Here is a 14919-nt window from a genome sequence, read left to right as displayed (position 1 = left end):
CAAACGTTTCTTCAATCTGATTGGAAAGATCTGTCCTTACTGCTAAGCATTACATAAGATGGCATGACATGGATTAATTTGGAAAGATGCATTCCAGAAAAATTATTGTAAACAATTTCTATTGTCAGAGCAGAAAGGGGAGATCCATTAATTAAAATGAAGAATTACAGGGCTATTTCTAATTTAATTTTGCCTTACATATTTTTTACCTTACATATATATTATGAAAAGGCATTTATTAAAATATTCATCAAATAAAAGGAAATTAATGCATAATAAGTTGTGTAAAATTCAAAAAAATATAAATTTACTCATTTACAATATTGCATTAAGCACATCATTGTATTTTTATTTGATTCATAAAAATAACGCAGATGCTACTTACTCGAGTGCAGGAGACTACATTAGCTTTTATGAGATTTTCTACAAACTGCAAATAAGAAAATGAAAATTTTCATTTTAAACTATCATCTTTGTAATCTTTTATAACAACTTCATATTTCATATTTAGTCTTTTTATCACACTGCAAATAAAAAGCATACACATAAAATCTATCTATATTAAAAGTGATTATTTTATTTCATTAAATAAATATTTTCTCTAGTATTAATGAAATTGCATAAATTCTTAAGAACATGAAAATTATCATGCTGGCCACCTTCCATAGAAGGCCAATTATATTTAAAAGTGATCAGTATTTCTGAAAAAATGATTAAATACTGGTACTGATAGCCATGTTCTCTATGATTTCCGTCTGCTCTGAAGACCAAAGTCATCTAGGACTGTGATTGGTTGGCAAGAGACAATTTTGTGAACCCTAATTGCATACAGAAATTGCAGTGAAATACAATATATCATTTTTCATTAATGACACTATCTCAGAAAATAGTCAAACAAGTTAAAGTTTTGTTCTTTAACCTACAACCATCTCAATTTTTTTTGCCTGTTGTTACTGCATAAACACATTTCTCCTTCCTCATTTTCACTCTTACTATCTAACCTTTGTAACTACAGTCCTACATATTTATGCAAGTTATGTAGAATCTTGTTGCTGACTATTAATATTTTTAACACCTGTTTATTGTTGTATTCTTTTTGCTGTATTTTTATACACGATATTGCTGTTCACAATACATTAAAAAATATTTAAAATACACTTTTTTTAAACATATGTTGAAACAGAAAATAAATTAATTTTCTTATAGGTCTTACGTCTAATTACCAGTTCGCTTTACATTTTCTTTTTCAATTATATATATATATATACCAACAATTACACAAAAACATTTTTTATAATTATAGTACATAGTATATTGATATACTAAAACTGCATAAACTATACATACTAAAGAAATTAATACTTATGTATGCATAAACTATACATAAGTATTAATTTCTTTAACTTATTATACCTAGAAAAGTTTATGAGTAACATAAATCTGCAAATCATTTAAAGGTTTAAAAAAATCTAAATTTATAATTCCTATTTTATACTATATTAAAGTGATTGGATCTGATAATATCAATCTTAATTTTAATTTTCCTCACATAATGCATTTAAGTGATCTCTCCTAATATCCTTTTTAATGTTTGTATAACATTTTGTTTCACAGAATATTTTACAGCGACATGATTTCGATAAATACAATAAGTAACTAAGAGTCTATTATACTATTTACACAGAAAGAAATAAAATGATTTAGCAATCTATTTCTAAAGAAGTAAAGGTTGGTAAAAGATCATGCTTAATGCGTTTGCTGCCTAAGATAAAATGGAGAATCCATTCATAAGCGCCAATAAATGGATCCGAGTTCTCAACATTTAGTTATTGCATGTATGTTTAGAAAAATAAATGATCAATTCATTTTGCTAGGTATATTATTTAGGTCTGTATGTCAAACATCTAAACACTGTATGCATTTGCTAGGGCAATACTCTTACTTGGAGACTTAAATAAGATGATCAATAACGAGTTATCTCGATGCTGGCAAGTAAACCCAATTTGCTAACTACAAGTATTCTCAGAGATAGCAACAAATGTGTTACATTTTTAAATAGTCCCTTTGTAGTTTAAAGCTGTAGGAAAATAGTAGCCTTATATATTTGCCTTTTCAGTAATTAACAGCTGAAATCACACCAAAAATTATGTTAAGGGTCTAATGAAAAAAAACTTTAAAATATGTCTCAGCTTTTGGAAAGTTACATGCTGGAAAATTTATTTTCAATATATGCTGAATAATTTGCTTCTGAATATTTTAAAGCAAATAAAAATCCAATTTTTTTAAAAATATAAATGTAGTACTTATGATATGATCATGATTTTGTATCTACTTATTAAAGTACTAGCTAAAATGTGAAATGCAGACAGTTTTATAAAGAGTAAATATACCAAAAGCAGAAATCAATATTAAAAAGACAAACCTTTTGTGCATGAGGAACTTTAGTCAAATACTCAGCATATGCATAACTCATTCCAATATTATTAACTGAAATAATAAAAAAATTAAATAAATGGTAACTACAAATTTGACAACAATTTTTGAGAACTCGTGTGATATTTAGTAATTTTATAGAAAGATCTATTTTAATTCAGGTTGTGCAAAAATTTTGATCAATTATTTATTCTCTAAATCTAGTTTGTTGTATTTGCAACTATAGCGAAAAAAGTAACAAAATTTCAGTTTTAAAACAGTAATGAGATAACTTTAAGGAAAGATTTTAAAAATATTATTCATGGTATCTTGTATTAAATTTATGTGAATTTAAGAATTATTTTAGATAAAATTTAAATTTTACCAATTAATTAAACATAATGTTTATGAAAAGCTTATGAACATTCATGATGGAGAAATTATACACCTATTACCATCAAAAAATTATTTAGCTTATGTAAATACGACATCCTGATCATATTGTTATGTTATTTTTTTCCTTCATGTTCGTACGGGGTTCGTGTGGGAGTGAATAACGACGACACTTGATGAAGTATTGAAACACACTTTATTGGCCGGTATTAATCAGGACAGCCTCCAATAACACTTTTTACAGTCCTCGAAGATCTACTATAAACACGCTGGAGCAATCAGTGACACAGCCTTCACACTGTCAGGCAATAACTGTGGAGACAGCTTCACTGCAAAGCTCCTGACTCTGCTCGGTCGTTCTTGGAACTTCACGTACTCTCGAGACTCTCCACGCTACAACTCCCGATTCACTTGACGACATATGAGCACAGCTCCCGACTCTTCGGTTCAGTCTTTCCCGGAGCTCAACATGCTCTCTCAACGATGCATTAACCTCATTATACTGCGAGACTCTTGTGGTGCACTCGACGAGACAGTCGGCACTCGCTGCCCGGCTGTCAACTCGATCGACTCCACACAGAGTGACTCGCTAGACGAGACACACTCTCAATACTACTGACTGACTGCGAACCAACAGGGTTTATATAGCTTTTGGCTTGTGTTCGAGAACATTCTGGGCTAAACCGGTAAGAATTCGTTGCAGAAGGTTCTCCATCAGTCCATGGGGTATCACCAATTTTGTCGCCAAATGGGTGATTTCTAGCCAAATGTGGCAACCCTGCCTTCCCTTGCGATTTTATGGCAACTCTAAAACTGCTTTGCGGGAAAGCGATCTTACCGCACCTGTACATTTCGTAACACTGCCCCCTCCCAAGGACTGCACGTCCCGGGCAGTACAACCCTTGGTCAGAAGCCAAATTCGATACAATCAAATCACTTTAAAACATACAGATAACATAACTAAAGAAACAAATATTTACACATAACATAACTAAAGAAACAAATATTTACACATAACATAACTAAAGAAACAAATATTTACACTATGTAAAAGTTATATACATAAATTAAATACATAACAATTTTAAATTATATACATTAAAAGTTCAGAATGTATTGCAGTCTCAGTCTATTCTTTAAGTTATACCCGGGCCAAATACTTTTCCACTGCAGTTCTCAGATATATTTATGTTTTGCATATCACAGTCTGGAGATCCAGTTCCTTAAGACTTTTCATCCATGGAAAATCTAAAGCAGTTCGTACACCACTCTGTAGTTCATTCCCATCATGTATACAGTTCACCTCGGTATATTCAGCCGCTGGTACATGCCCATTCACCTCCGTTTCCTGGGAATCAGTTCTGATGTTTGCACCAGGGTTGCGAATAGAATCTGATCCTTTACGAGCACAAGTATCCAGGTTTAGAATCAAGTCCTTGTCTGCACAATCAGCACTATGAGACGCACACATAGTTTGTGAAGTCGGTGATGGAGCACTCTGGATAAGTTGTACATCAGCTTCTTCCATCTCAGCATCACATGAACTTTCAGATGGTTCAATACTTGCTAACTGTGACTTCGTAACTTCACTATCAGTTTCTACAAACTTGACGATCACATTTTCACTTTCTTCTATCTCTAATTCAGGCACGTGATAATCAAAAGCTTCTTTCCCGTCTTTTATTTCTTCATGTTTTCGTTCTTTTTTGTTAATCCTGTTAGATGTTCCATCTATCATTTTTTGATCTTTCACAGGCAGTTTGTTAGTTACTTCTTTCATTTCTTCATCCTTTGATTCTTCAGAAGCCACTTCTCTCATTTCCACATCATCTTTTACGGCTCCAGTTTCTTCTGTAAGCTCCACTTTCACCTGTTGGAGTTGCTCTCGCACCTTTTCTTGGCTGACATTTATTTCTTCTCGCCGAGCTTTCTTATCTTCCAGTCCCGCTTTCATATCTTTCAGTGCGGCTTTGATCTCAGCTGTTATCTCTTTATATCCAGATTTTATCTCAGCATATCCGGCTTTCATCTCAGCCCTCATCTTGGCTAAGAAGTCTATCAAAGTCTTTTTTTCATTCCGCCATGGCTTTCCTCTGCAGGCGCATCACTGGCATTCACTCGCAAACACCACTCCTGACACCAGTTGTTACGTTACTTTCTTCCTTCACGTTCGTACAGGGTTCGAGTGGATTTGGAGTGAATAACGACGACACTTGATGAAGTATTGAAACACACTTTATTGGCCGGTATTAATCAGGACAGCCTCCAATAACACTTTTTACAGTCATTGAAGATCTACTATAAACACACTGGAACAATCAGTGACACAGTCAGGCAATAACAGTGGAGACAGCTTCACTACAAAGCTCCCGACTCTGCTCGGTCGTTCTCGGAACTTCACGTACTCTCGAGACTCTCCACGCTACAACTCCCAATGCACTTGACGACACACGAGCAGAGCTCCTGACTCTTCGGTTCAGTCGTTCCTGGAGCTCAACACGCTCTCTCGACAATGCACTAACCGCATAATACTGCGAGACTCTTGTGGTGCACTCGACGAGCCAGTCGGCACTCGCTGCCCGGCTGTCAACTCGATCGACTCCGCACGGACTGACTCGCTAGACGAGACACGCTCTCAATACTACTGACTGACTGCGGAAAAACAGGGTTTATATAGCTTTCGGCTCGTGTTCGAAAACATTCTGGACTAAACTGGTAACAATTTGTTCCAGAAGGTTCTCCATTAGTCCATGGGGTATCGCCTATTTGTTGCCAAATGGGCGATTTCTAGCCAAATGTGGCAACCCTGCCTTCCCTTGCCATTTTATGGCAACCCTAAAACTGCTTTGCGAGGAAGCTATCTTACCGCCCCTGTACATTTCGTAACAATATTAACTTATATAAAAAATGTCAGTAAGCTTCTTCAAAAGATACAAAACTTACATTTTGATACCAAACTGAATCTATCTGTGGATGGTTTATTTTTTATTTTAGTAATGTCTGAAGAACTATCACAATTACTCTTCACATTGCAAGCAGCATTTATTGACCTATGTCTATCTGTATGACATCTATATACATAACAGATAAACTTAAGCTACAATTTTTCTCCACACACACAAAACAAACAAACAAACAAAACAAAAACAAAACAAACAAACAAAAAAAAAAAAACAAAAAAAAAAAAAAAAAAAAACCTCTTTAAAGAACTCTGTTTTATCAAATTTAGTCCTGCTCTATGTTAAAAAACAACTACTTTCATTGCTTTGATGAAATTAGCAGATAATTTGCTAAATGTCATTTAGAAGATGAACACATTTCTGTTACATCAAGACATCAGAAACTATCAAATAAAACAAAATTAAATATTATTTATTCTCAAATTTTTGGATCAGAAAATTTCTATTAGGGCACTACTGGCAAAGATTTTGGGGATAATTTACTGAACAGCTTTCCTAAATTCTTTATATTCCATAAACCATTCTCATTTTACTAGCTGTTCCTCATTTCCAATACCTGTTCATATGGATACTTCAGGCTCTAATCTTACTTCTTGAAAAGTTATTGTTTACATGAAAAGAACTTGCTGATCATAAAGAACTTTCAATATTTAGCACAGAAAATTATAAACTCAGTATTCTTGGAATAAATTTTTACCTACCAAATAAGAAGCTAAACTTAGCAATTATTTTAAGAAATGCTGGGAAAACAAAAATTTAAGTAACTTGTGAAAGGATGTAGAGAAACATAAATTTAAAAAAAAGGGGGGGGACATTATACTTTTTGCTTTCTTAATGTTGAGAAAATCCCCAAATGATTAATTTGTAATGCTGTTTGAAGGAACTCCTCTTCTGTACATTAAGAATGTTAGTTTAGTTTATGATGTGTGGTTTTGATGAGGGAAAAACCACCCATGCCATCCAGGGCCCTTGAAATAAAAGATTTATTTTTCTAACTGTATATTTTTATCCTTTTTCAACACTGGTATACATGTCTGAATAATGAAAATTTTTATGGTGCTGTATTTTCAAAGTTATGTAAACCATCTGGAATGTGGAATACTGTCCTCAGTAATGTTTCATATATAGTGGCATGCAAAAACAGAAGTTATCCTTTTGCCTTTAAGTGGATGTGCTACAGTTTTGAATAAGTGGGTAAGAATATGATTAAATTGTAATTTGCAACAGCTTTATTGTTCTTTATTACTAAGAAATGAACTTTATATTGAGACTCTGACAAGACACTACTACTCTGCATGCAGTCAGGGTTTTTTTGTCTTGCTTTTGAGAACATTTTGAGCCAAATCAGTAAGAATTCGTCCCAGAAGGTTTTCCACCTGTCTACGGCATATCGCCAGTTTTGATGCCAAATTTCAACAAATGGGCGATTTCATACCAAATTTGGCATCTCTTCCTTTCCTAGCCCTAAATCCGCCTTGTGGGGAAGCTATCTTACTGCGGCTGGGCATTTCGTAACAATACTCAGCATGCTCATTGCAAAAGTCTAATAAGTAGCGATTACAACCTTGTAATAGTTAGATTTACAAACTCAGGTTTGTTACCAATGTAGTGTTGTATTATGACTATAAATTTATATTCATTAGAAATTTTGAAATTAATGGAACCTAAAATTTAAAATGTATCTAAGAATTTATTTTAAAATGTGAGAATAATTTTATTTTTATTTAAGAAGTTAATTTACATTAAGATATGTAAAATATTAAATACCACCAGTGATGTTCAAACAGCATTAAAATAAAACCTTTACAGTAGAAGTTCATATTTTACATATTTATAAGACATTAAAATTCTATCATTAAAATTATTTAATTCAACCATATTGCTACAACACATTTTTTTATAAATAGCATTATTAAGAAAAACTGCATATAAAATTTATAATTAGCCTAAATACCTTAATGCAGAATTTAAGAGTTACCTAAAACTCCTATTTCTAGACCTTCAATTTCTCTCCTTATAGTATCAAAGATAACAGAATCACCGGTGAAATCAACTGCAACAGTTTTTGTTTTTACACCATATTTCTTTTCTGCAATTAAACAACAAAAATAAATAAAGCTTAATAGCATACAAATGCATTTACATGTCTCATTTTACAATATCTTACAAGTATGCACAACAGTTACAATAGTTATGTTATATCAAACCATGAACAGACAATCAATAAAATATCTTTAACAATCCTGCTTGAAAGTTAAAGAACAATAGCTTGCTAGCTAAAGTATTAATAAAACATATATGTTCCTTAAAAAAAAAAAAAAAAAAAAAAAAATTGAAAGGGCTATTAATTTTGAACCAGACTTCTTTGTTGAATCACTTTTTATATGCCCATATCACCTTTCATATAAACAGATGCCACAATGTAAGTTAATCCTAGAGGAACAATGATGCTCCAAATCACTTGTACTCGTCATGGTTGCTAGAGTTTACTTGAAGCAACCAATGAAAATTTTTATTTCACTATTTTATTACTTGCATATTTCCTGGAGGATTTGAAAGGCTTAGCATTCACATCATGCTCATTTTCGGCTTCTACATTGTTGTCCTCATCGAGGTTTTGTTTGCTTTTTAGCAGTCTGAATTGGGAGCTTAAGTTAAGTTAGGGATAATTGTCATCTGATGAGTTATTATGTTTCCATAATCTTTTGGTGTGGAGAATGTTTTTCCAAGTCATGTCATTCGTGGTTTGCGAATCTGCATGTTTCTGTGTGTTGCCAGAGACTATATTACTAATCCGGTTAAAACTATATTACTAATCTGGTTAAGACTATATTACTATTTTATTTATGGAAGAATAAAATACTCAACAGCACTGAGTACAAGAACAGGCTGAACAACAGTAGTCTTAGCAAAAGCACATAAAACTTACAACATTAAAATCTGAACCTTTTCAGAATTTTTTTTCTCTCCAAATTTACCAACATAAACCCCAGACTGTTTTCCCCTCCTTTAAATATAGTATGAAGTATTATACCAATTCAAATTTTCAACAATTCTGAATAGAAATGAAATGTATCCAGAATACCCCAGCCAAGTTTTAATTGGCCTCTGTGTGGTTGGTTCTCTTGATTGTTAGTATTTGAAAATCACGAATATCAATTCAGTAATGATCAGTAACATAGATTTATTTATTTATTTTGGGAGATGTACACAGGTCATATGTCAACAGTATGTATAGATGTTATAAGATTTTTTACAGCCTAAATATCAGTAAGTGCAGAATGTTTCCTGGATGCCTTATTTCATAGCATCTTAACATTTCATGGCTGGCTTGCAAACTGGATTTGTGGCTTTGGGATTATTTCCCCAAAAGCTTAAGTCTTTAAACATAAGCTCCAGATCACTAAGGAACTTGAAATATGTTACCTGTATAGTAGCAATACTGGAGGCAAAGACTCACACTGCAGAACTTCTGGGTGAAGCTTTAAAGAGTGTATAGTTTGTGATAGAAAGCTTTTGGACCATATTACCTTCAAAACAAAGTGATAAAGAAAAGAGTAAACACTGTTCCATAGGTGGATAAAATAAAACTAGAATAAGATTTTGTTGGTCCCCTTTTTTGTTTGTATTTCAAATTGAGAAGATGTCACTGCTAGATTTTGTTAAAATATTCATATTTGTTCTAATTTTATTAACAACAGAGAACTTAACCCTCGAAGACAATTTTTTTTTTGTTTTCTTCGATTTTCTCAATAAGTATTGACTCAGTACCCAGCCATATGCAAATGGAGGTGATCGAGATTCAATGCAATTCAAATTTGAAAGCAAAATTCATTGAAGTGGGCGTGCCTGAATTTTACAAATATTTACCACCAGGTTTGAAAATACTCGAAAATTCGCATGTGAAATTATTTCCATGTTTGGTAGCACTTATCGGAGCGAGCAGTTATTTTCAGTCATGAAAGGTAATAAGTCTCCTATTAGAAACCGTATTAATGATGCTCACCTTGGGTCAGCATTGAAACTTATCACTGCAAACAAAATTTCTCCCGAAATAGGAAAGATAATAGCAGAGAAGAGATGTCAAGTATCAGGACGTAAACATTAAATTTTTCTTGTTCTTTTCTATATAAATATATATATATATGTTTATTATTGTATTATTCGAAATAAATCTACGTTTCTATGAATATTGATTTTTTTTTTTTTTTTTTTTTTTTTTTTTTTTTTTTTTTTGCAGCCCGCCTAAAGTTAAACCTTGTTTGTTTGGCCCAAGTGTACCTATGAGTTTGACATCCCTGCTTTAGATCATAACTGCTTCAGTATTTCATACATCACATCACGATTTCATATTTTTAATTTTTAAATTTCTACATGCCATCTTACTAGATTTAAACTGGTAATCTAAGATCTGAAAAAATTCCAAATCTGGAATCGCTGTCCCGATGACTCCGGATTACGGACTTTGTTTGTACTGTACTTATCTTACAACTTCAGAATAATTTAATGATAAGATAATATAATGTCACACATTATCAAAGTATCACAGATTTAACAATATGAATGTAATACACATATTTTATACAAATACTGTTATAGTAAAATCTGCTTTAAATGAAATGCAGAACTACTAATTTATTTTTAAAAAAATCCATTTGATGTAAACTGAATGAATATTTGCAGTAACTGATGTTCAAATTCCACACTTCTATTACACTAGACATTTTCAATTACAGTCAGTTTTTCAACAGTATTGAGTTTAATTGCAAACATATTCATAAAATAGGTACACCTTAGAAAGGTACAAATGAGTGTAACTTAACTGGCATAAATGGGTATTACTATTTCCCTATAAAAAGGATAACTAATGAACTTTCAAATGAAACACTTACCAATTGCTTCAGATACAGACTCTAATTTCTCTGGAGTTCTACTTATCAAGACAATATCAAAGCCTTTAGCTGCAAGCTGGAATAAAAGAAATATGTGATATAAAAATGTGGCAATTAATAAAAAATTAATTAATAAATAATTTAAAGTGATTCATTAAAAAATAAAACAAAGTATACTTACAGCTTCAGCATAAGCTTTTCCAATACCATCTGTAGATCCAGTTACAACTGCAAAAGAAAGTATGTGAATTTTAATATTTAAAATACATTTTATATGACATAATCATAAACAAAACTTTGAAAATGGCAAGCTGTCAATAAAAAACAAAAACATTATGCAAATCGCAAATCATAGTGAATATTTAAAATACTTTTATAAATATCTGCTTAATTTTTCTTTAAATGAAAATTTAATAAACCAGACATTAGAACAAGAACTTCTGAAATGCATCAGTTGAGCAAAGGACAACAATGTATCGGAAATATTATACAATAATAATGAACGAAGTTTTAAAAAAATAATAATTTTCCAAACTTTTTAATCTACAAGTACTCTTCTTTGCCTTATATGTAGTATGATATAATAAAAACATGGGTTCAGATTATAAAATTTTATTTAATGAGAATAATTTGAAAAAAGGATAAAAATGAAGCAGAAAAGATGTGTCAACTTTTTGTAGCTACTAGGATATATGATCTTCCATCACTGATAAAACTGTATAAATTTTTTAATTCAAAAGAAACTGTTAGGGAGAAAATGATGAAAATATTCCAATGTGAATAATTAATTATCTTTTTTTTAATATCAATGGATTTATATCTATTTTGATAGATGCAATAGAAAGGGTTGGTTTAAGGATTTTGAGGCCCCATACAAAGATGCTTATTAAGCACATTTGTTCCGACCACAGAATTTCACCATTACAATTCTTTTCTAAGGCCCTTATAAAATTCCACTTTCTTCTGCATATTTTGAATATTACATAATTTATTATAATTAATAATTTCATTTCGAAAAACAAGAAATGTTATTTCTTCACTATTTTTCTATATTAATAATTTTCAAAATATTTTAGCCTTCCTTAGCAAGACAAATTACAAACTTATTAAAAAAATTTGATGTGTACACCACATGACTTCCTTACATGGAAGATTAAATTATATACATTTTTTCCTGCATTTCATTTAAACTTATTGAATAGAATTAAGTCTACTTCATTGATAGCGGATAAACCCCAACAGAATAAATATGTTTTTTAAAATTCACTCTATTTATTTACCATAGTGATACTCTGGCACTAGGTTCATTTAACAGTGTTACATCTCATTCATTTTATAACTCAGAATGAAAAAAAATTATATCATATCAAGAATTATCGAATCGTTGCCACATGTTCAATTCAAATACTAAAATAAATCTAAAACCATGTATAAAAGAAATTAAACAAATAAAAAAGAAACAGTTTTTCACAGACGATTCAGCGCTGCTTACCTAGTGAGCATGCGCTACTCGTAAACATTCTCCTCTACCCGAAATAGTCTGGCAACAGTATTTACTGCTAATATGAAACACGTATTTCCTCGAATTTCATTAAAGGACTTTCGTCATTCAATTAATTAAGTTCTTAATTCGCGACAAGGCAAAAATACATTAAAAATACATAAAATTCATGACATGAAAACTCAAAATAGCTATATTAAAAATTGAAAGATATAGAAAAACATAAAACACCAAACACAGTTAAAAAAATTTTTTTACAATTAAAATTACAGTTTCTACGCAAAATTAAGCAATTCGGCCAGTGGGCAAGAAGACAGATTTTTTGGTGCACAAAACTGAAGTTTGCTTTTTGTCTCACTCGGCAATAAGACACTGAGGATGACTTAATTGACTGACTTAATTTGTTGTGGATGCTATGCCGAGTCAATATATGAGACAATTTAATAACTTAAATAAATGATAATTTCAGAATGGATTATGCATAATTTAATTCGCAATAATAAACGAAGACATTACTTTTGTTACAAAACTTAGTTTCACTAGATTGGCAACAAATCTACTATTCTGCTGTTTCAAATGTAAATAAATATGTCTGCCATTATTTAAAAATTAGGCCTAACCGCACTTAAACAGCTTTTAAATTGTTGATAATTGTACAAATATTGCTTGCAGATTTGCTAAAGGCATAAAAACCTTAACCGGAAGATAAGAACAATATAATTCAATCATTTTTAAAGCCAAAAAATGCACAATTTAAAAACATATAAGAAAAAAAAAAAAAAAAAACTGAACTGACTGAGCCGAATAACAGAGTGGATATATATTTATATACTTTTGGTGCTGCCTAATGCAACAAAAAAGGGAGGTGCACATCTACATGTTATGGCAGACCCAGGTACAAAATGTCAATGTTCTGAGGCTATTCATTTTTGAGTTATACGATATACATACATAAATATATACGTACGTACACACACCATGAAAAAATCTCTTCTGAATCCATTTTAAATAAGGGGGGGGGGAAAAAGAGTCCTTTATTCTGTCCTTATGTACAGATGTCATGCAAAAACATCGTTAAATTGCATTCGATAGCAATCAAGATAGATATTTTCGTTCAAATATTGCACGCAAAATTTTTTGTGATTACAATACTTCCTTTACTTCGTACAAGAAAGTAAAAACTATAATGCAATACTTGAGAAACATTCATTAATGTGCATAATAATTTCAGTGAAATAACCAGAATATCTTACGTATTTTCACTAACACAAATCTTTTAATTTCAGCATACAAAATTTTAAAACATTAAAATAATAAAAATAATTCATATATCTTGCGGTTTAATTTAAACTTCTAATCCTTTTTTTATTTGATCACCGGAGGCCAATGTGGTAAAATCGCTGAATACTGGTAATTCATATTTCAGCGAATCGTCAGATTGCATGACAAATTTCATGGTTTACCTTAAAAAGTTCCCCAAAAAAGTCATCCTCTCTCTCAGGCAGATACCCCTTCGCACGCTTTTCCAAAATCTAAACAATTCAGTCTTTCCTTGATTTTACGATATTATATTGTAAGTCTTTATTTAAAAACACATAATCTGAATTTTAAAAAACTGTTTTCTTAGGTTTAACATCGGCCACCTCTGTCAATTGCCAGAGTTGGCAAACTTAATCGGGGAATTTTTAAGGTACATATTAATTTTCAGACTGTTTTGATTATAAAGTTTCACACGATATCATCAGTTCAGTATTCTTCTTCCTCTAAAATGTTTACCATTTTAAATTTTATATTTAAAAAAAAAGTCACTCTTAAGATAATTATAATGTGAAACATACTCGATTTTCATGCTCACTTCAGACAGTATAATACTGTTTCTTCTTTACATTTTCTTCTTTCTAAAATACTGGCCATTTTTAACTGTCTAGTATCAAGCGGTATTTTCTTCGTGATATCGTTCATTCTTCGTGATATCGTTCATTCATGCTCATTACCAATTTTTAGTCCAAAGTGGCTTTGTCCCTGAAGGACTATTATTTTCGTTTTGCAATTTTGCGTTGAAAACTTTAAAAGGCTGCATAATGGTTGCCACCAAATACTATCGCCCTGTATGATATTTGGAGAAATTAAATAATGAAGAATCTGCATAAATGTATGTATGTTTCTCGCATTGTGATAAAACAACGGTACCTAGAAGCATCCAATTTTGACTGACGTAATCCTATTGTGATGAAAAATCGAAGTGCATTTTCTGCCAGCAGGACCATGCAAAGATCCTACCACAACTTATCACTGGGTCCTGGATTTTTCCGTGGTGGGAACAAAAACTTAAAACTGCACCCTCCTTTCTCTAACAAATTTTAATTTTTTAAATAAACACAGAATTAGGTAGGGTTTGAGATAAAACGTAAAATCCATTTTATACTAAGAAACTTAGTACAGTCAAAAGTCGTTAATTCGGACACACATAATCCGGACCTCAAAGCTAAAAACTTTCTGCGCATGCACTGCGTTGACACATGCGCATAGGCGTTTACGCGTTAATCTTCGAATTGGATCCGGCTTATTACTTTTTGCAGACTGTAAGAGCAATTTTATAAAAGTAAACTTGAACTTTCGATTATGTCAAATAGAATTTCCGATTCTGGAGCTCCCAAAGGATCTACAAAACGAAAGTATGTTTCGATGTCCATCAAACAAAAAGTGGAATTGCTGCAAAAATTGGATAAAGACATGAAGAAGGTGACAGAGAGGTTAGTGA

The 14919-nt window shown here is 31.6% G+C and overlaps 1 protein-coding gene across 1 annotated transcript in view; it reads right to left on the bottom strand.

Moving 5' to 3' along the window:
• LOC118195476 (very-long-chain 3-oxoacyl-CoA reductase-B-like) overlaps positions 1–14919 on the bottom strand; it is a 128877-nt gene that overhangs the window by 51290 nt on the left and 62668 nt on the right. The window contains exons 2-6 of the mRNA XM_085826682.1: positions 10839–10885; positions 10658–10733; positions 7744–7854; positions 2423–2487; positions 386–430 (exon numbers count right to left, since the gene is read on the bottom strand). Of these exons, the coding sequence (XP_085682808.1) occupies positions 386–430; positions 2423–2487; positions 7744–7854; positions 10658–10733; positions 10839–10885 (344 nt within the window). The remainder of the gene's footprint in view (positions 1–385; positions 431–2422; positions 2488–7743; positions 7855–10657; positions 10734–10838; positions 10886–14919) is intronic.

The sequence above is a fragment of the Stegodyphus dumicola genome, chromosome 1 (genome assembly GCF_044657685.1).
Source record: "Stegodyphus dumicola isolate Sdum_Otavi_A_Nest chromosome 1, ASM4465768v1".
Taxonomy (NCBI): Eukaryota; Metazoa; Arthropoda; class Arachnida; order Araneae; family Eresidae; genus Stegodyphus; species Stegodyphus dumicola.
Note: the sequence above shows the minus strand (reverse complement) of the source record. Positions and strands in the feature narration are given on the sequence as shown.